The sequence below is a fragment of the Megalopta genalis genome, chromosome 3 (genome assembly GCF_051020955.1).
Source record: "Megalopta genalis isolate 19385.01 chromosome 3, iyMegGena1_principal, whole genome shotgun sequence".
NCBI lineage: Eukaryota > Metazoa > Arthropoda > Insecta > Hymenoptera > Halictidae > Megalopta > Megalopta genalis.
The window spans coordinates 32,687,632-32,709,176 of record NC_135015.1 but is presented as its reverse complement, the minus strand read 5'-3'; the positions used below and the strand labels follow the sequence as shown (position 1 = coordinate 32,709,176).

Below are 21,545 nucleotides of genomic sequence, written 5' to 3'. Positions count from 1 at the left end.
AATGGAATGCGAATGTGATCTTTTTGTTATTCATAATTTAATATAATGGCCCATATATTTGCATATTTTGCAGCTCGAGATTATACGAAACCTGCCATCGATCGTCGAATTGAGGAATTATTAAAAAGAAGAGTTGCTTTGGAATCCGCGCCTACAGAATCGCTGAAAGATCGTCTTGTACGTGAAGCGCGTATATGAATTATAATTAATCTTTCATTTGTAACCCATACTCTTTATAATTTATCTAACTTTTTAATGCAATTTATATACCGTTTCTGCGTATTTGCAGGCCAAATTTAAGGAGCAGAGACAAGCAAGGGAAGGGCTGCTGAAAGCAACACACCGTCAGATCTTGGAAGTTGTAGCCTTCATTTTAAATGTTGATCCTGAGATTTTGGAAGAAGGGATTGTTGATAAGGATGAATACATTGCTATTTTTGATAGCTTCCTTGCTAAGGACGGTAAACGTGCAATTCTTATACATTTTCAACCAATGGAACCACCCACTTATGGTACTATATAATCAATGTTACTACAGTTACTTTGATTTTATCACTGTTCTATATTTATCTAATTTAATACATGTATTGTAATAGAGTCAGGAAGATGGATTCCACAATATGAAGATATTAAGAGAATGATACGCTGCTGTGTAACTGATGGTTCCACTGAAGAGTTTTCTGGACAATGTGTAATAATCTATAGATTAAAATCAGATGTTGAATTTGAGTCTAAACATTTAATTGAAGTATGTTTTTTTTAATGTGTAATTGATAAAACCACGTTCACATATGATTATATAGGAACCAAAATATTTTACTAGGAAACATATTATGCCTATGCAGAAGTCGATCCTATATCTCAGTGTGCTCTTGCAGCTATATCAGAGTTAATTCTAAGATTAAATTTGCCAGCAATCACTGCTAATACGGTATGGGGTGAATTGTCAAAAAATGAAGCTGGTGAAAAAGTGAAGAATAACTTCATCTGCGATTTTAGAGACTTCTGTGAATTTCTAAACAGTAGGTTGTTCAAGCTAATGGTTCTATCTATATAATTATCTAGTAATCTATATAAGATTAAATATTAGATAGACTAATATTATATATAATCTATATATAATTATCTAGTAATCTATATAAATAAATTGTTATATTTGTTTCATATCAAGTGACCAAGATAGATTTGGGCAGCACAGTGAAGTTTGGTATTGACCAACATGCATATGATCTGTATCTATCAATGCCAGGTGATATAGAGAAGAATGTTAAGAATATATCAGCTATCCGTGCAATAGAAAATATCGTCAGAATATGGATGAAGAGTATAGAGCGGGTAAAACTGATAATTATATCTCGCTACTGATAAATGTGACAATTGTAAAGTCAATCGATCGTTTCAGGCTGTTGTGGAGAGTCAACAATTGCGCAGGGAGACTGAAGAGATGGGACCGAATGTAGAACTCTTCTATTGGAGGCGACTTCTTGTTCGTTTTTCATCAATAATTGAGCACATTAAGTCTCCCATTTGCCAGAAACACATTGGGTTTTTAACACGTGTGAAGTCGAAGCATATCAAGGTGGACTTAAATATAAATTTTATATTCCTCGTTAACTTTTTACGTAGATATGCAATAACGGTAGATATGCACTTGTATTTAGAAATGGAACATCTTGGAAGACCACGTTAAAACTATACAAATTCTAGCCCAGGATAATGTCAAATACTTGTATGCGTTGGAAAAATTCACTCAACCCTTGTACAGGCTTGATCCAACAAAAATCGGAGACTACTTACCGCCACTCATGTACGCTATACGAATGATATATGCTACTTCACGATTTTTCAATACAAGAAGGATGGTCACAGCAGTTTTTGTGAAAGTACTGCAAATTTTAGTCTATTCGTACTTTGAGCAATTTAATACGTTTATGTAATTTTTAGATGACAAATCAAATGATTCTAGCATGCAAAGCTTATCTCACTGATGGCGGCAAAGTAACTGTTTGGAATGAAGCTAAATACGTTATGATATCTAAAATAATGGTACTAGTCTCAAAAGAATATGTGTTCCCAATACGACGATTCCTATTACATAATTATTTTGTTGCAGGACTGTAAAAAATTGTGTGAACAGTATTATGACTACTACAACTTAATGTGTAAACAAGTAAGAGAATCCGCCGAAGAAAAGCCTTTCGAAGTATCTGAGATGTACGTTTTCGGAAAGTTTAATACCTTCAAAAACAGAATAATAAAAGTTAGCAATTATATATTACAACATACTTCAAGTTGGAGACAATAACTATATGTGTAACTTGTATTTCAGATTATGGATGTTCTCCAGACAGTATTAACTTATTCAATTCTTCATAGTTCAGCTGTACAAGGAATAGATGTGTTTGCAAATAAATTTTCAAGTTTCTTCCACGATATCGCATCTCAGAAATATGATCCCCTGGACCATAGAAAACCATATTTTGATACTGACTATGATAAGTTTAAGAGAGAGATCGCACAGACAGAAACAGATCTACGAATTTTCTTTTATCAGTGTGTTTCCGAAGTGCCGAATATATCTGAGGCGTTGAGAGTAATAGCAAGGTAATTGTTTCGTATTATGTCGTATAAAAAATGGATCAATATTTATTCACATCATCGTCCATAGATTTCAGAAATTGAAGTTCAAACATCTGAGAATTGACAGGAAATATCTAGAGCTTACAACTTTGTATCAAAAGAAAATTGAAGATGTACGGGATCGATACAATGAGGATAGATCGGATCCACCGATACCTAGAAATATTCCACCTATTTCCGGTCGTATCATGTGGATCAGACAACTGTATAGGCGCATCGAAAGGCCCATGGAAGTATATAAACAATGTGCAAGAGTGCTCAGCCATGATTACATGCAAAGATGTATTAAAATTTACAACGCTCTAATGAGCGTTTTTATACACTATGAATTAATATACCATAAAGCATGGTATGATTCCTCGGAAGTTGTACGTTTAGTATGATTGTTCTACTCATAGAAATATTAACGACTATTTGTATCACTAACCGTTTAACTTGAAGGTTCAACTGGCATTAGCATCACCCTTGCTCATACGACATCCGACAACCAATAAGTACCATTTAAACTTTGATTCGTATATTATAGAAGTCATCCGCGAATCTGAACACATGGCTAGATTCGAGTTAGAAGTACCAGATTTTATACAAATAATTACATTTTGTAAAAAGAGAATTTTTTCATCTTACGAGAAAGTGAAGAAATTGGTAGATGAGAATAATGCATTAAGGTAAATCAGCGATTACCTTTTACGGGAAAAATAATTTTTAAAAACACTATAGATCGGATTTTAAACCGCAGACGAAGGATACCGACGTTGTTCCTGAACTTAATAAAAATTGTTCTTGCTGACCTTGAGATTACGTTTCAACCCTGTTTATCTGTGATAACATGGACGTCTTTGAACATCGCGGAAGTATGCGATGGGATACAACAGGCCCTCGTTAAAATGCACATTTTTGTCAAAGAGATAACAGATATGAAGGAAGCGAGAGTCGACGAAGTGTTTGAATCCATTTCAGAAGCTGTATTATGCAAGCTCGACAATTATCCTAAAAGGCCTCAGCAGCTTTTAGATGACAATATCGCCCACGTAAATATGATAGGCGATGAACTTGAAATAAAGTCATTTGCAGCGGAGAAAGCAGTCGTAACGATTATCAATAAATTCATGGACTTCATAGTCGACGAGACCGTCCAAAGTATGAAATATAATTGGATGGATTTGGATAAAGTGCATAAGCATATTTCGCAAACGAAATTAACGAAAGAAAGATACGAACCTGGTATATTTGTGTGATTATTTTCATTTTTATTTCAAAATTAAAGTGTTGGATTTTTAGTTCACATATTTTCTTCTATAATTATAGGTTTTGCACCCATTGAAAGGACGCATAAAGTTCAGATAAATAAAGTACATAATGATTGCATGGATCTGTTTGCATACTTTAATAACAAACTTGTGGAAAATTTAGTAAAGTGTACAAAGAATTCCCTTGAACTGTTAAAGAAACAAGTCGCCGATATAAGGTTCGCCTAATTTTTAGAACTTCTTACCAATGCATGGTTTAAGAATAATCTCTAATTTCTTCATTTCGATGATCGTAGTCCTCTAGTTAGAGAGAATAATCAAGAACAGCAACTGGCTCCGATTATGATAACTACATTTGTGCTGCAAATCCCAAATATCACAATAGTACCGCCGATTGAAGATTTACAACATTACTTTGGGAAGTTAATTATCAGTATACTAGAAACTCATAAACATATTATTACGTGGGGGCAACGTTATACAGAAATAAGGTTATCTGGTGGTGGCGAGAGTATTCAAAGTTAGTATTTTTTAAGAGCAATAAAAACCACGAATCCTTATAAAAAAATTTTCATTGCATGAAGAAAGTCCGAAAGTTTCATTGAAGAATTATTACCACATACTATCTGATCATAAGGAGATAGTACGTAGTATGATGAGCTTGCAGGGTGCTATTTCTGCCTACAAAGACGATATTGTACAACTTGGAAATGCACGTTCATATTCCTCATTTCCTCTTTCCTGAATCAGTGTTCCGAATACTTTTATGAGCTCGAATATTATCTTTTAGATGTATCTGAAATATTCGTATATATGGTCGGAAGAAAGAAACAAGATTATTCAGTATTTTGTTGACAGTGAGCCAATTATTCAAGAAGTCAAAGAAAAGTTCATGGAATACGATGATCTAGTTAGAGAAATACAGAATTTACCAGATATACATATCGTTGGCCCCATAGAAATTAAAATGGGTATTCAAATTACACGCCATTTGACTAACAAGTTTTTCAATTCACAATGTTTTCAGATAAATTGAAATTAGCACTTTTGGTCGAAGCTCGCACGTGGAAAACAGTTTTAGGTCAAACCATGTCCACTCTGTACAAAGAGAAGCTTAGAAAAATCACGGAATACATCAACGAGAAGAATAAAACTTTAGCGAGAGAGATAAAGGATCTGGAAGACGTTAGAGTTGCTATGAAATGTTTGAGCGAGATACGAGATGATTTTATATCCTTGGATATGGAATTAATATTAATAGAAGAAACGTATACATTGATGGGGAAATTTGAGATTCCTATCTCAAAGGAGGAACAAAATATCGTTGACAGTCTTCGATACAATTTTACTAATATGTTGAACATGGTAAAGATTAGGTAAAGTTTGTTTTTATATCAGAGTATCTAATGGAGTATTGAATATTCTAAGGCAAAGCAAGTTCAAGAAAAGATATGCGAGATGCAAGAGCCACTGAAGAATGAACTGACCGAAGGTGTCGCAGCTTTTAAGCTAGATGTGTTGATCTTTGACCGAGATTTTGAAGTAAACGGCCCGATGGTCGAGGGCATACCAGCTAAAGAAGCTAGTGATCGGTATAAATAAATTGGACGTTAACTAATAGTTAATCGTCGTTAATATTAATAACAATTTTTCTAGGCTTCTCCTGTTTCAAGCGCGTCACGAAGAATTGTGGGAAAAATACTTAACTTACAGCAGTGGCGAAAGCTTATTTGGTTTGGAATTGACGGAGTATCCAGCTCTTCATCAACGTAAAAGAGAAATAAACTTACTACAGAAGTTGTATTCCCTTTACTTGCATGTCAATCGCACTATTGATAGTTACTTCGAGATTCCTTGGTCGGAAATTGATATTGAGGCCATAGTCACAGAACTGGCCGAATTTCAGAATAGGTAATCGACAATTTTTGCTTCTCTTGTATTAAAAATAATAAATTCTACGTTCACCTCCAGATGTCGAAGGCTGCCAACTGCCATGAGGGATTGGCCAGCTTACATTGACTTAAAGAAGAAAATCGACGACTTCAACGAGACTTGTCCTTTGTTGGAGCTCATGGCAAATAAAGCAATGCAAGAGAGACACTGGGACAGGATGTCCAAGTTGTGTAAATATAATTTTGATGTCGATTCGGAGACCTTTACTCTAGCAAACGTGATGCAAGCACCCCTGTTAAAATACAAGGACGATGTTGAGGTACGATTCGAGTGAAACACCCGGTGATACTGAACTGTCAAACTTGAACTTTTGTCTCTTGACAGGATATATGCATTAGCGCAGGAAAAGAGCTCGACATAGACAGCAAACTGAAGCAAATCGTCGCCGAATGGGCCACTGTAGATTTGCAATTCTCCACTTTTAAGCAGAGAGGAGAACTGCTTCTAAAGGGCATAGAGACTGCTGAGATAATATCTCAGTTGGAAGACAGCATGATGGTGATCAGTTCACTTTTGGCTAACCGGTACAATGCCCCGTTTAAAAAAGACATACAGCTATGGCAGTACAAAATCAGCAATACCTCTGAGATCTTAGCAAAGTGGTTAACTGTGCAAAATTTATGGGCTTATTTGGAGGCTGTGTTTATTGGCGGTGATATATCTAAACAATTGCCAGCTGAAGCAAAACGATTTAATGTGAGCAAATTATGGAAGTTGATAGTTGCAGTTACGTGTTACATATACGTTTAATTATTTTAGAACATTGATAAAGCTTGGGTGAAGATCATGTATAGAGCACGTGAGAGGATGAATGCTGTGGAAACATGTACCGGCGATGAAACGATGGGCCAATTTCTGCCTCATCTTTTGGAGCAGCTGGAATCTTGTCAGAAGTCTCTCAGCGGGTAACAAAATCAATTGGCGAACAGTATTTAAATCTAATTGGTGTAAATAAAATTGAATATTACATTTTAGATACTTGGAGACAAAACGAAGTATATTCCCAAGGTTTTGCTTCATATCTGATCCTACGTTGCTAGAGATATTAGGCCAGGCAGCTGATTGCCATACCATACAGAAATATCTTGATGGCTTCTTTGATAACATAGGAAAGGTAATACATTCTCAATCTTCTTGAAATTTATTTTTTTTACAGTTTAGGTTTCTTCTTTCTACAGTTATCATTTGCTGAGAAGGAGTACGAGAAAATTGTGGCTATGTATTCCCGTGAAGATGAGCGTATAGAATTAGAGAAGGAAGTTATTTGCACGGGAGGTGTTGAAAATTGGCTGAACAATTTATTAATAGTCCATCAACAGTCTGTGGGCTATGTAATTTCCCAAGGATTGCAAACTATGAGCACCGATGAATTTGATCTGATAAACCTGATAGACAATTCCGTGTTACAAGTAATGATACAATCTCTTTTCCTTTAAAGAAATGTCTTTAAAAAATCGTTACGGTGCAGGTGGGATTGCTAGGTTTGCAAGTTCTGTGGACTCGCGATGCTGAAATTGCATTGAATACAGCGAAAAGGGACAGAACAGTGATGAAGAAGACGAATCAGTGGTTTCTTGATTTATTGAATCTTCTTATTGAAGTAACTGTAAAAGATCTGTCCAAATATGCAAGAACTAAATACGAGGCTCTAATTACTATACACGTGCATCAGAGGTTCAGCACAATACTTGCGTTAAAATTTATAAATTAGTAACGATGCAAATGACAATGCTTTCATTTATAATTTTTGTAGAGACATATTCGACGAACTATGCCGATCCAGAATTCGTAATGCCCAAGATTTTGAATGGCTGAAGCAGTGCAGATTCTATTACAACGCTGAAACCGAAGATATACCTATAAAAATTACTGATATAGATTTTACATATCAGAACGAGTTCTTAGGCTGCAACGATCGCCTTGCTATTACTCCACTTACAGATAGGTGTTACATTACATTGGCCCAAGCTGTGGGTGAGATAATTATAATTATTCTTTTAATATATTCGTGTATATAATCATTTTAATTGAATCATATACTTTATTAATAGATCTTTGCGATTGTATTTCTAGGCATGAATTTCGGCGGCGCACCTGCTGGTCCTGCCGGTACAGGAAAAACAGAGACTACCAAAGACATGGGAAAGGCACTTGGAAAGTACGTTGTCGTGTTTAATTGTTCCGACCAGATGGATTTCCGTGGTCTCGGTAGAATATTCAAGGGATTAGCCATGTCCGGTTCATGGGGATGCTTCGACGAATTTAATCGTATTGACTTGCCTGTTCTGTCCGTGGCTGCTCAACAAATAGCAATCGTGCTCACCGCACGTAAAGAAAGGAAAACGTCCTTTGTCTTTAGGTATACAGATTTATTACATCTCGCAGAATCACGAATTTATTAAATAATATATATATATATATATATATATATATATAATAATATAATATAATATATATATATATAATATATAATATATATTATTATATTATATTTTATTATTATTGTATTATATATATAATTATATATATATAATTTTTAGCGATGGCGAGACGTATAAAATAAATTACGAATTTGGTCTGTTCATCACGATGAATCCTGGTTATGCTGGTCGCCAAGAGTTGCCAGAGAATTTGAAAGTACAATTCAGAAGCGTGGCTATGATGGTCCCTGACAGACAAGTAAAATTGATCATAAATTTTACTTAATTATATTATTGCTACTCTTACTTTTTTAAAAAAATATCTTGCGTAGATCATTATGCGTGTAAAACTAGCAGCCTGTGGTTTTAAAGAAAACGTTCTATTATCACGAAAGTTCTTCACATTGTACAAGTTATGCGAGGAGCAACTCAGTAAACAAGTGCATTATGACTTCGGTTTGAGAAATATATTATCTTGCTTGAGGACTCTCGGTGCACAAAAGCGAGCAAATCCTATGGACTCGGAAGAAACTACTCTTATGAGGGTGCTAAGGTAAAGAAAGTTTTCTGCCCGTGGAAGAGACGTTCAAGATTTTACTGTAAACTTACAGAGATATGAATTTATCGAAGTTGGTGGATGAAGATGAACCGCTGTTCATGTCTCTTATCGAGGACATGTTCCCAGGTATTAAACTCAGAGTCCAAACGTATAAAGACCTGCAGAAAGCCATAGCACATGCAACTGATGCATTTGGCATCACAAATCATCCTGAGTGGAATCTGAAAGTAGTTCAAGTAGGTTTTGATTGCGCATCTGTAGTATTGATTTATAATCGAACTAATCGCACTCGTATACGTTTATAGTTGTACGAGACTTCTCTTGTGCGCCACGGTCTTATGGTTCTTGGACCAACTGGAGCTGGGAAAACCCAATGTATGTGGGTGCTGATGAAAGCCCTAACAGAAATGGGTATGCCACACAAGGAAGTCAGGATGAATCCAAAAGTAATTCTCATTCTAGTTTTTAATATCTTTTTGGTGCAATTTACTTTTATGCATACAAACTGGTATTTTATTGCAGGCCATCACTGCTTCTCAAATGTTTGGAAAACTAGATGTTGCAACAAATGATTGGACAGACGGCATATTCTCAACTCTATGGAGGAGATCAACGCAAATCAAGAAAACAGACAATTTATGGATTGTTCTGGATGGGCCTGTGGATGCAGTTTGGATTGAAAATCTAAACTCTGTATTAGACGATAATAAAACCTTGACTCTAGCAAACGGTGATCGTATAATAATGGTACCAAATTCCAAGTTGGTTTTCGAGCCAGATAATGTTGATAATGCATCGCCAGCAACGATATCAAGAATGGGCATGGTGTTCATGAGCGCTTCTGTATTAAAATGGGCTCCTATTCTAGAGGTTACATCACAGTTAGTCACTGGAGAAGTGTTGATCCCATAACAATTGATGCTAAGTTTTATTATATTTCTGTTCAGGGATGGTTCAGGAAACGATCTACCATAGAAGTAACAGCATTGCGCGCTTTGTTTAATAAAATATACGATGATGCCCATACTTTTGTTCAGACAAAACTTCCGGTAAAGATGAAACTTCTGGAAGCCATTTACATAAGACAATGCATTGATTTATTGGAAGGTTTACTTGGAGAAGGTGACGTTATCTTTATAATTGCAGACTAGTGTTGAATGCATCAGTAATATTAGATTAAAAAAAAACTTGATTATGTAATATTTAGATATATTATCGGCACCACATATTGAGAAGATATTCCTGTTTTCTTTGATGTGGAGTCTGGGAGCTGTATTGGAGCTAGATGAACGCAGTGCTTTGCAGGAGTGCTTCCTTACTCATGAATCAAAGTGCAATTGGCCACGCATCAAGGTGAATGCACAATAATTAATGCATTCAATAAAGAAAGAAAAATATTTATTGTAGCTTACTTCTTCTAGGAAGATGAAACCATATTCGAATACTTAGTATCTGATAATGGAAACTGGCTACATTGGTCTGAGAGGGTACCAGAGTTCATGTATCCTCCAGATGAAGTTTTACCATATCATGCGATTTTAGTTCCTAATATAGATAATACAAGAACGATGTTCTTGATTGATATTATTGCAAAGCAAAAAAAGGCTGTGCTGTTAATAGGTAAAATTAATTTCCTATGTCTCTATTTAGTTAGTGTCAAGCATGCAAATTAGAACATTGATTTTTTAGGAGAACAGGGCACTGCAAAGACTGTAATGATCAAAAGCTACATGTCCCAGTACGATCCTGAAATACATCTGCACAAGTCTTTCAGTTTCTCGTCGGCGTCAACGCCTAATATGGTTCAGGTAATTGTACTAGCAAGATTCTAAATGATAATTCAGGATTTCTATTAAATTGTGAACACAAATTCCAGAGTGTGTTCGAAAGCTATGTGGAGAAAAGGGTTGGTACAACTTATGGGCCACCGGGTGGTCGACAAATGACCATTTTTATCGATGACATAAATATGCCAGATATAAACGAATGGGGCGACCAGATTACCAACGAGATTGTCCGTCAGCTGATGGAGTATAAAGGCTTCTATTCCCTGGATAAGCCCGGTGATTTTTCCTTCATACAGGATATTCAGCTGCTTGCTGCAATGATTCATCCCGGTGGCGGCAGAAATGATGTTCCTCCAAGGCTGAAGAGACAGTTCAATATTTTTAATTGCACTTTACCGTCGAACAAGTCCATGGATACTATATTCAGTAGGTGTAAATTTATACGTGTCAGATTAATATTTGTTGCTTCGGATGTAATACACTTTATTGTTTACAGAAAGCATTGGTCAGGGTTACTTCTGCGAGACTAGATTCGATGAATATATAGTGGAATTCCTGCCAAAGTTAATACCTTTGACGAGAGTTCTTTGGCAACAAACTAAGCTGAAGATGTTGCCAACACCTGCAAAGTTTCATTACGTTTTCAACCTAAGAGACTTGTCTCGGATTTGGCAAGGAATGCTCAGGATAGAGAGAAACGAATGTAGTACAATAACTATCCTGCTGAATCTCTGGCAACATGAATGTCTTCGCGTCATCGCAGACCGGTTTGCATTCTTATATTTATTAAACACAGTTACATATTGAAGATATTTACTGAGAACTTCTTTCGTCGTTTGTTAGATTCACCAATGAAGAGGACACCAAGTGGTTCCGGAATACTATGAAACGCACTGCTGAAAAAATGTTGGGTTCTGATTTCAAGCACTATGACTCAAAAGAAACATACTTTGTGAACTTCTTGCGCGAACCTCCAGAACCTACTGGAGACGAGCCAGATGATTTTGTATTCGAGGCGCCCAAGGTCTATGAAGAGATGCCGAGGTCATTATATTCCCGATAGGGAATCAGAAGACACTTATTTATACATATATTCATATGTACTTATAATACATTGGACATTCTGTGTTCTCAGTCATCAAGTTGTGATAACAAAAGTTCTACAGAACATGGAACAATTTAACGAATACATTCGAGGCATAACTCTTGATTTGGTATTCTTTCAAGACGCTTTGGTCCATTTGATCCGCATATCAAGGATCCTGGGTGTTTCCAGGAGCAACGCCATGTTAGTGGGCGTTGGAGGTTCAGGAAAACAAAGTTTGACTCGGCTGGCATCTTTCATTGCTGGTTTTAGCTTCTTCCAAATTATGTTGTCTAGGTGAAGATCATATAATTAACGTTCTGTCAATCTATGTGTGCTGTCAATTTATGATTTATAGGAGTTACAACGTTGGGAGTTTAATAGAGGATCTTCGGCTGCTTTACCGCACTGCTGGCACAGGCAGCAAAGGACATACCTTTATCTTTACTGACAACGAGATAAAAGAGGAAGGCTTTTTAGAATATATCAATAATATTCTCAGTGTAGGAGAAGTGGCCAATCTTTTCCCAGCCGACGAGCTTGACGATATTTTATCAACAGTCACACCGATAATGAAAGCTGAGGAACCAAGACGTCCGCCCACACCGGACAATCTTTATGATTTCTTTATAGCGCGGGCCAGAAATAATCTGCATATTGTTTTGTGTTTCTCCCCGGTAAGCAACTTAACACTTTATCGACCGCTAGCCTATTTATCGGCTTTTCGATTGCCAATGTTTATCGATCGCTAGCCTATTAATCGGCTTTTCGATTGCCAATGCTTATCGACCGATAGCCTATTAATCGACTTTTAGCTATCGACGGTTTTCGCTTCTTTACTGTTTTGTTAGTAGCTGACCTCCTGTATGCTGACCTCCCCATATCCTTATGAATTATAATTATAATAATTATTATTATTTATTATTATTTTTAAAGGAATAAGCACAACACAATGAATAGCGAAAATTTAGCCGGTACTGGGAGCAAATGCGCGCGCGACTAAGCCAGTCCTTACTGAGTGGCAGCCTCAACCACGACCGGACGATAAAGTGTTAATTATCTCGCCAAATGTTTTGACAGTTTAATATTCAATTGTACCTTAGGTTGGCGAGAAATTTAGATCTCGGTCTTTGAAGTTCCCTGGTCTCATTTCCGGTTGCACTATTAATTGGTTCTGGAGGTGGCCTCGGGAAGCTTTATACGAGGTTGGCGATCACTTCTTAAAGACGTTTAAAGTCATTTGTACGCCAGAGGTGAAGCTGAACCTGATAGAAGTGATGGGAGACATCCAGGATGATGTTAACAATACTTGCGTCGAATATTTTGATAGGTAGGACTTAAAATAAAATGAAATGTTAGGTTTATACTTTCTTATATGTATATCTGTGTAAATTGTTGAATAGGTTTAGAAGACAAGTATACGTTACTCCAAAATCATTCTTAACTTTCTTGAGCGGGTATAAGGCTCTTTATAAGCAACGCTTGGATAATATCAATACCCTAGCATTTCGTATGAGTAATGGCTTAAGTAAATTAGTGGACGCCGCAGCACAGGTTGATGAATTGCGGAAAGTATTGGAGAAGAATCAACAGGAGATCGCTGTGATGAACGTGCAAGTGGAAGCTGTTAGTAGATATAATACTATCCAGAGAGTCAATTTCGGCATCCTTCCAGGACCATAGTTGCATTGATTTTTTTTTTCATAGATCTTAGTTACTGTCAACGAGAAAAAGCAAGAGGCAGAGGCAGTCAAAGCTCAAGTGCAAGTTTCCAAAGACGAGGCGGAAGCCCTTTTGAAAGTGATAGCAAAAGAGAAAGGGGTAGCTGAGAAGAAACTAAAAGCTGCAGAACCTGCTCTGCTCGCTGCTGAAGCTGCTTTACAAGTTAGATCTAATTCTGCAATGATCCTGAATTGATTATTACGATTTATTCGAATTCTACTGTTAGACTATCAAAGCAGCTGATATTGCCACAGTTCGCAAGCTAGGGAAACCACCGTATCTAATCACGCTTATCATGGATTGCGTCCTTATACTATTCGGAAAGCGATTAGAACCAGTTAAACTTGATTATGATCGACAATTTCTAATGCCATCCTGGGCCGAAGCTTTGAAGGTTTACTATTTTATTAACCATTTTATTTTCATTGCAAAACTTCTGGAATGTTCGAGGTATGGCCCTACAGGTAATGGCTGACACCAGGTTCCTCTTCAATTTGCAAAACTTTCCAAAGGACAACATCAACGCGGAGACCGTTGATTTGATGCAACCTTATTTAAATTATCATTTATATACCTACGAAGCTGCGAAGCAAGCTTGCGGCAACGTTGCTGGTCTCATTCAATGGACCATTTCCATGGTTACATTCTATGAAATAAATAAAGACGTTCTCCCTTTGAAAGTTAGTTACATTCTGATTAAAAGAAGTAGAATGTTCCACGAATTCTACAATGTACTCGGTGTGCTTTGATCCACAGGCAAACTTGGCTGTCCAAGAAAATAAGTATGAGAAGGCAAACAAGAACTTGAGCGACGCCGAGAGTCTCCTCAGAGCCAAGGATGAGGATTTGAAAGTTGTACAAAAGGAGTTCGACGCAGTCATGGAAGAACGTCAAGTAATTCGCAAAATGTGTGCAGAATGTTAGATCTAGCGGGTCTTCGATTAAATGAGAAATAAATTGATAGGGTATAGTTGATCTAGCCGAAGCTTGCCAAGCAAAAACAGACACAGCGACAGCGATGATCGATGGACTTTCTGGTGAGAGGATTAGATGGACGGAACAATTAGCTACATTTAAATCTGAAACGGACCGTCTTGTTGGAGACGTGCTAATTCTCGTGGGATTTTTGTCCTATTGTGGGCCATTCAACCAAGAATTTCGGTCTCTTTTACAGCGTAAATGGTTCGATTTTATCCAAGGCAAAAAAATCCCGATCTCTGCTGCAATAAATATCTTGGCCTCATTGACTGACACTGCTACCGTGAGTAAAATGTTCAAACAAAATTTGTTCTTAACTTCTTGTTGCGCACGGCACAAAATTAAAGCGCCGGAATTCGGGAGGAGACGACACGCGATTTATTTGATTTGGACTCCACAGTCCTTTGATTTACAAGCTTTTGGAGCACGGCTCCGTTCGGCGTATGCAGTGTAGCACGGCTACGACAGAAGTATAACAATTGAAGCACGGCTTCGTATAGGCGCAAGGGGCGCTAAATTAAACTTGTCTGTAAGCGATAACGATACTTGGAGAATCTCGCCGTTATCACATTTGCGGCAGTATATATAGACACCTGGCCGATGCTCAAGGTGACGCATCGTCAGGTGTCGAAAGCCGGTCATTGCCTCCTAAGGCAAAAACGCTGCATGTATACATTAGGCCGAGGCGAGCGTTTGACGGTCGGGCCAACGCACGTCGATCGTGTTATTGTCTTGCCGCCTCGCCGTTTATTCGACAAAAAACGGCGAGACGGCGTACATCGAAAGTCGAGCGTGCGTTGACCCGCGGTCCGCGATTCGGCCGAAACACTTCTCTTCCAATAATATTTATATATAATAATATTTATAATATAATAATAATATAATAATATTTATATATAATAATATTTATAATATAATAATAATATAATATTTATATATATATATATATATATTTATATCTTCTAGATTGGAGAATGGAGCTTGCAAGGACTACCGACAGACGATCTGTCTATTCAAAATGGTATTATAGTAACAAAGGCATCCAGATACCCGCTTCTAATTGATCCGCAGTTACAAGGGAAAGCGTGGATCAAACGTAAAGAGCAGGAGTTTAGTTTACAGACAACAATTTTTACGAATAAATACTTCCGAAATCATTTAGAGGATTGCGTATCTCTGGGTCGCCCTCTGCTTATCGAGGACGTGGGAGAGAATTTAGATCCCGTGCTAGATAATTTGTTGGAGAAGAATTTTATTAAAATTGGAACTTCATTGAAGGTAAGGTGTCTCTGTATTATACAAAAAATGAATCGTTTATATCTTCGTTTTGTAAATAATTTTATAGGTCAAGCTGGGCGATAAAGAAGTAGATATCCATCAAGATTTCAGACTATACATCACCACAAAATTACCCAATCCATCGTATACCCCGGAAGTGTTTGCTCGCACCTCTATAATTGATTTCACTGTCACGATAAAAGGTAATTAAGCTGGCTCTCGTCTATCTGATGTAAATACACCTTTAATTTATTATACGGTATTTAGGATTGGAAGATCAGCTCTTGGGAAGAGTTATTTTAACAGAGAAGAAGGAGCTAGAGACTGAGAAAACACAGTTGATCGCAGACGTGACTGCAAACAATAGGAAGATCAAAGAATTAGAAGCGAATCTATTACACAAATTGACTACCGTAGAGGTGTGTATTGAACTCTGTGTTACCACTTAAAGATATACTTATTGATTTTGTGGTCTACAGGGTCCTTTAATAGAAGACGTAGAACTGATGTCTGTGCTGAACATTACGAAACAAACTGCAGCTGAGATAACCGAGAAGTTAAGCATCGCGAAGGACACAGAATTAAGAATCGACACAGCTCGCGAAGAATTTCGGCCAGTCGCAACTCGTGGAAGCGTTCTTTACTTCTTAATCTGCGATATGTCTCTAGTAAACTGCATGTACCAGACTTCGCTTGTCCAATTCTTGGAACGTTTCGATATCTCCATGGAAAGGTATGCACGACGCGATCCAGTCCATTCGAATATAAAACCTGAAGATAATTAAATTCTTTCAGATCTGAAAAAAGCCCGGTCAATCTGAGAAGACTAAACTATATCATAGAGTATCTTACCTACGAAATATTTAAGTACAAGGCACGTGGGCTTTACGAAATCCACAAATATATGTTTATCTTGCTGATGACCTTGAAGATCGACCTTCAACGCGAAGTCATTACTCACGATGAGTTTCAATACTTCATCAAAGGAGGCGCAGCTCTGGACTTGAACACCGTTCAACCGAAGCCTCATAAATGGATTTCTGACGTTACCTGGCTCAATTTAGTCGCTTTATCTTCGCTAAGACACTACCAGTACATTCTTTCTCAAGTGGTAACTTCTGAGAAACTGTGGAAACAGTGGTTCGATAAAGAAGCGCCCGAAGAGGAAGTTATACCTAATGGATACAATAATTTGGACAGCTTTCGACGTTTATTGTTAATAAGGTTGTCACGGAAGTACTATTTGTCTATAGATAGTATTATTAATAATCTGTATATCATATTGAAATTTAGGGCCTGGTGCTTAGACAGGGCATTGTCTCAGTCAAGGAAGTATATATCGTATTCATTAGGTGAAAGATATGCAGAACCTGTGATCACTCTTTTGGATGTTATGCATGGGGAATCAAGGCCGAATACACCCATGATATGCTTCTTAAGTATGGGATCCGATCCTACAACGAGCATCCAGCAACTCGCAAAGAAAAAGGAGATCATGTGTAGAAGCATCTCTATGGGCCAGGGGCAGGAGGTTCATGCGAGGAGATTGCTTCAGAGTGCAAAGACCGAAGTGTGTTCAAACTACACGAAATTTGATATTATATTATATTATTATATATTATATAATATATATAATATAATATAATATAATATAATATAATATAATATAATATAATATAATATAATATAATATAATATAATATAATATAATATAATATAATATAATATAATATAATATAATATAATATAATATAATATAATATAATATAATATAATATAATATAATATAATATAATATAATATAATATAATATAATATAATATAATATAATATAATATAATATAATATAATATAATATAATATAATATAATATAATATAATATAATATAATATAATATAATATAATATAATATATATAATATAATATAATAATTATATTAAAATTGTGATAATGTATTATTTATTTAAGGGTTCCTGGGCATTGTGCCAGAACTGCCATTTAGGCTTAGAGTACATGGTAGAAGTAACCAGTTTTCTCTTGGAGATGGAAGCGCCCCATCCTGATTTCCGCATGTGGATCACTACCGAACCCCATAAAGACTTTCCAATTTCTCTTCTGCAAATGTCTATAAAATATACCTACGAACCCCCGCAAGGTATAAATGTAATACTTCCATTATTTACAAGGTGACCTAAATTCTTAATTTACCGCAGGAGTGAGAGCAGGTTTGCTTGCTACGTACAGTGGAATGAACCAAGAAATGTTGGACCAATGCGACGCTGTTCAGTACATACCAATTATTTACACGGTATCGTTTTTGCACACCGTTGTTCAAGAACGGCGAAAGTTTGGTCCACTTGGATGGAATATCCCATACGAATTCAACATGTCTGACTGGCTGGCATCTTGTATGTTCATTAATAATCATTTAAACGATTTCGATGCGAAGCAAGGGATTAGCTGGTCGACTATTCGGTACGAAGGACAATTGATCTTCATTTTAAGCGAAAAAATTGTCTACCAGATTTAACAGATTCATGAATAAATGTAATTATTTGAACCCCAGGTACATGATCGGTGAGGTCCAATATGGGGGACGTGTGACCGACGATTATGACAAAAGATTGTTGAACACGTTTGCTAAACTTTGGTTTTCGGAAGCTCTTTTCACCGAAGATTTCTTATTCTTTAAAGGATATCCGGTGTTTGTTTATAAACAAGTTACTGACTATTTGAAAGTGATAGACGAAATGCCGACTATAGATCCTCCTCAAGTGTACGGCTTGCATCGTAATGCAGACATCACGTAATTAATTAATTCTCAAAATTTTTAGTTATATTCTCTGTTAAATAGAGGTGATACATGAAATTTGATTTCAGGTATCAGAGTAACACTACGCAAACTGTGTTGGATACAATCATGTCTGTACAGCCGAAAGAAGCAGGGGCTGGCGCTGGCGAATCTAGAGAAGTAATTGTATCAAAGCAAGCCAAAGAAATGTTGAAGAAAGTGCCCCCCATGTACGACCCCTTTGAAGTAAAACAGAAGTAGGTAACAAAGATATTTTAAATTGATAAATTATCTTTTCAAATCAAAACAAAAAAATTTCACAGATTACAGATACTAGGTACAACAGCTCCAATGAGTATTTTTTTGAAGCAGGAAATCGACAGGATACAACTAGTCATTAAATTAGTCAACATTATCCTCAAGGACCTTCTGCTTGCCATAGAAGGCGTCATTATAATGAGCGAGGTAATTTTACATAAACTTGTTTCATTATATATATATACAGCATAATTAATGTATCTGAATTTATCTAGGAATTGAGGGATGCTCTTGATTGTATATACGATGCTAGAATACCGAAGATCTGGAAGGCAAAATCATGGGAATCTTCATCCCTTGGGTTCTGGTTCACGGAACTTCTGGATCGAAATAAACAGTATTCGACTTGGTTGCACAGTGGTAGACCAGCTAAGTTTTGGATGACCGGTTTCTTTAATCCTCAAGGTATCTCATTTATTTATGTGTACAACAATTAATCGTAGCAATTATTATTCCCTGATATAACGTCTTCGTCCTTCAGGATTTTTAACTGCTATGAGGCAAGAGGTAACCAGAGCTCACAAAGGTTGGGCTCTGGATAATGTTACACTTCATAATGAAGTTCTGCGACAGGTAGCGGATGAAATCAAAATTGCACCTCCGGTACGTTAATACAGAATATTAATAAAAAAATTTAATTCTAAATGAATATTCTTGTATTGTTAGGAAGGAGTGTATGTGTATGGGTTGTTCTTAGAAGGAGGAGGCTGGGATAAAAGAAACAATAGGCTGTGTGAATCGACGAACAAAGTTCTTTTTGTGTTAATGCCTGTAATTCATATCTTTGCTCTCTATAACATACCAGACAAAGACCCTAAATTGTACCAGGTATATACGAGAACATAAAAAATATCTTTAATTCTATAATGTAATATAAAATTTAATAATATTATCATCGTTATAGTGTCCAGTTTACAAAAAGCCACAGAGGACCTATGTTCAACTAATTACACCCTTATGGCTTCCAACGATTAGACCTCCAGAATTTTGGGTTCTACGCGGTGTCGCATTGTTATGTGACATTAAATAATTGCAAATCATTAATGAAGAAAATTCAAATATTCATTCTAATTGATTTCTCAATTTGTTATAACATCGAACGGTAAGTAAGTTTTCTGTTTATACTGACAGAAAAGAATGGTTTTGCCGATAAGATAGATCTACACTAAAATATAATAATATAGTGGCGTCATCAGTCTGTGGCATTCGAAAATAAAAAAATAGTAGGTTTTATGCACTGTCGCCATCTGTATTAACATCGGTATTATCACCTGCGGATAATTTTGGCGAGCAGTTTGAGCGTTTTGCCATTGCATGGAATGGCGCTATTTTAACATTTTCAGGAGCAGATGATTCATGCCGGATTTCACATTGTACAGCATGAGAAAAGCGACAAGAATCATTTGTTCTTTCCATTTACAATAATAAATAAATACAATCCATACAATCGTCGTTTATCGTTTTTCAACGATAAAAATGCACGATATTTTAAATCGCTGGCAGAACCACGCATCGTCGCCATCCGGTTCCCCGAGTTTTGCGCTTCCGTGTCATATTTCGGCGGGTATTCCGCGAATTTATGGTTGATTAAGTTTCAGCGAAAAAGGGAGCGTGAATAACTGCGAGATGAGAATGAAGAGACGCGAGAAACGGCACTTGTGTTCATATTCACGGCGTCGATGTAAAACGTGATCACTGCCTTCGTCGTAATTCGCGGTTGCGCCGGAAACTTTCGTCGCGACGAAGTGGCAAGCAGTTTTGCGACGAATTAATAATCCAGTTTCCAGTTTCTCGCGATGACCTCGCTCGTATCACTCATTCTATCCCCATATTTATCGGCATCGATCACGATTTTATGCAGAATTTTTATGGATTTCACGGCGGAAACGTATTCGGCATGCAAGAAAGAAATTAAATTATACAATTAACAAGGCGTCCAATCTGCACGGGCCATGTAAATTCGAGCACTGCCGCGCGCAGCAGAATGGCGCGAATAAATGGCGTTAATTGGGAACACCCTTTTTATTCTACGAGAAAGTGATTGCGGTCTACGGTTCTCCCTGTATCGTCGCGTTATTCGCTCGATACATCCTCTCCTCTCTATCCACCCTCGCGCCGCCGTTAATAGCAGGCAATTTCGTGTTCCCCCGGATAACCCGTGTAATTGAGCCAATGTGTGTTAATCAGGGGCCGCCTCATTTGCCACGGGGAATTGTCCGAATTGCTTTTGTTGCCTAAAATATCTTGCCGCTGCGTGCACTCGGCGTATCGATCTTCAGCCAGCCACCCCCCGGCGCTTTCGACCGGAAATTGATCGTGTTGTAAGAAGCAGTAACCTAACAACTTCCGTCTTACACCGTGCCCTACGGGAAAGAGGATTACATTAGGTTGCATCTAGCCGTCGAGTATCCGAGCTCTCCGAGTTCTTTCTTCGAGCACCGAGAGTGCTTAGAATTCTGTATCCTCTGCTCGGTCTTGCGATCCTACATTTTTCTACGAATCGATCGCTTATGTATGGAATTTTTGTCGACGAGTCCTTGAGCTTTTTAAGACGCCTAATCGCGTGGAGATCTTTGGTCTCCGATTCTTCGAAGCTTCGAGACCTCGAGACTCTTCGAACCCTCGAAGTCGCGAATTCCCCAAATCGTTCTATTCGGCGGCTGCCATAAATCTTTGGCTCCGAGCCTGTGACAGTTTCCTTTTTTTTTTCAAGGCACCGTGATGAACACGGGCCGCATTACCGCCGCGTCGCGATATCGACGTT

The 21,545-nt window shown here is 37.2% G+C and overlaps 1 protein-coding gene across 1 annotated transcript; it reads left to right on the top strand.

Annotated features, from left to right (window-relative positions):
- The first annotated feature begins 45 nt into the window (after positions 1-45).
- kl-3 (dynein heavy chain 8, axonemal kl-3) lies at positions 46-20,014 on the top strand. The gene is made up of 64 exons (XM_076519481.1): positions 46-177; positions 290-512; positions 597-748; positions 824-1,022; positions 1,172-1,335; positions 1,403-1,579; positions 1,662-1,883; positions 1,945-2,046; positions 2,114-2,260; positions 2,330-2,604; positions 2,669-3,008; positions 3,082-3,308; positions 3,380-3,864; positions 3,949-4,108; positions 4,187-4,392; positions 4,487-4,602; positions 4,681-4,861; positions 4,918-5,255; positions 5,319-5,482; positions 5,547-5,801; positions 5,862-6,102; positions 6,168-6,539; positions 6,603-6,748; positions 6,819-6,957; positions 7,022-7,252; positions 7,312-7,517; positions 7,597-7,817; positions 7,917-8,202; positions 8,384-8,522; positions 8,596-8,816; positions 8,875-9,058; positions 9,128-9,268; positions 9,345-9,692; positions 9,770-9,944; positions 10,030-10,175; positions 10,244-10,442; positions 10,512-10,630; positions 10,699-11,035; positions 11,106-11,376; positions 11,453-11,653; positions 11,745-11,990; positions 12,052-12,370; positions 12,797-13,023; positions 13,097-13,319; positions 13,401-13,577; positions 13,642-13,809; positions 13,880-14,095; positions 14,172-14,309; positions 14,380-14,676; positions 15,360-15,671; positions 15,739-15,874; positions 15,939-16,090; positions 16,151-16,404; positions 16,467-16,895; positions 16,965-17,241; positions 17,641-17,827; positions 17,886-18,147; positions 18,239-18,478; positions 18,553-18,720; positions 18,787-18,928; positions 18,997-19,186; positions 19,263-19,384; positions 19,448-19,609; positions 19,686-20,014. The coding sequence occupies exons 1-64, from the start codon at positions 46-48 to the stop codon at positions 19,809-19,811; spliced, it is 13,758 nt and encodes a 4,585-aa protein (XP_076375596.1). The 3' UTR covers positions 19,812-20,014.
- Positions 20,015-21,545: the final 1,531 nt, after the last annotated feature.

Bases quoted from the DNA above. Each gene is read 5' to 3' on its own strand.
- kl-3 (XM_076519481.1), top strand. From the start codon at position 46: ATGGCCCATATATTTGCATATTTTGCAGCTCGAGATTATACGAAACCT. The intron at 7,253-7,311 runs GTAATGATACAA...GTTACGGTGCAG, and splicing joins TAGACAATTCCGTGTTACAA to GTGGGATTGCTAGGTTTGCA. The intron at 18,721-18,786 runs GTAGGTAACAAA...AAAATTTCACAG, and splicing joins CCCTTTGAAGTAAAACAGAA to ATTACAGATACTAGGTACAA.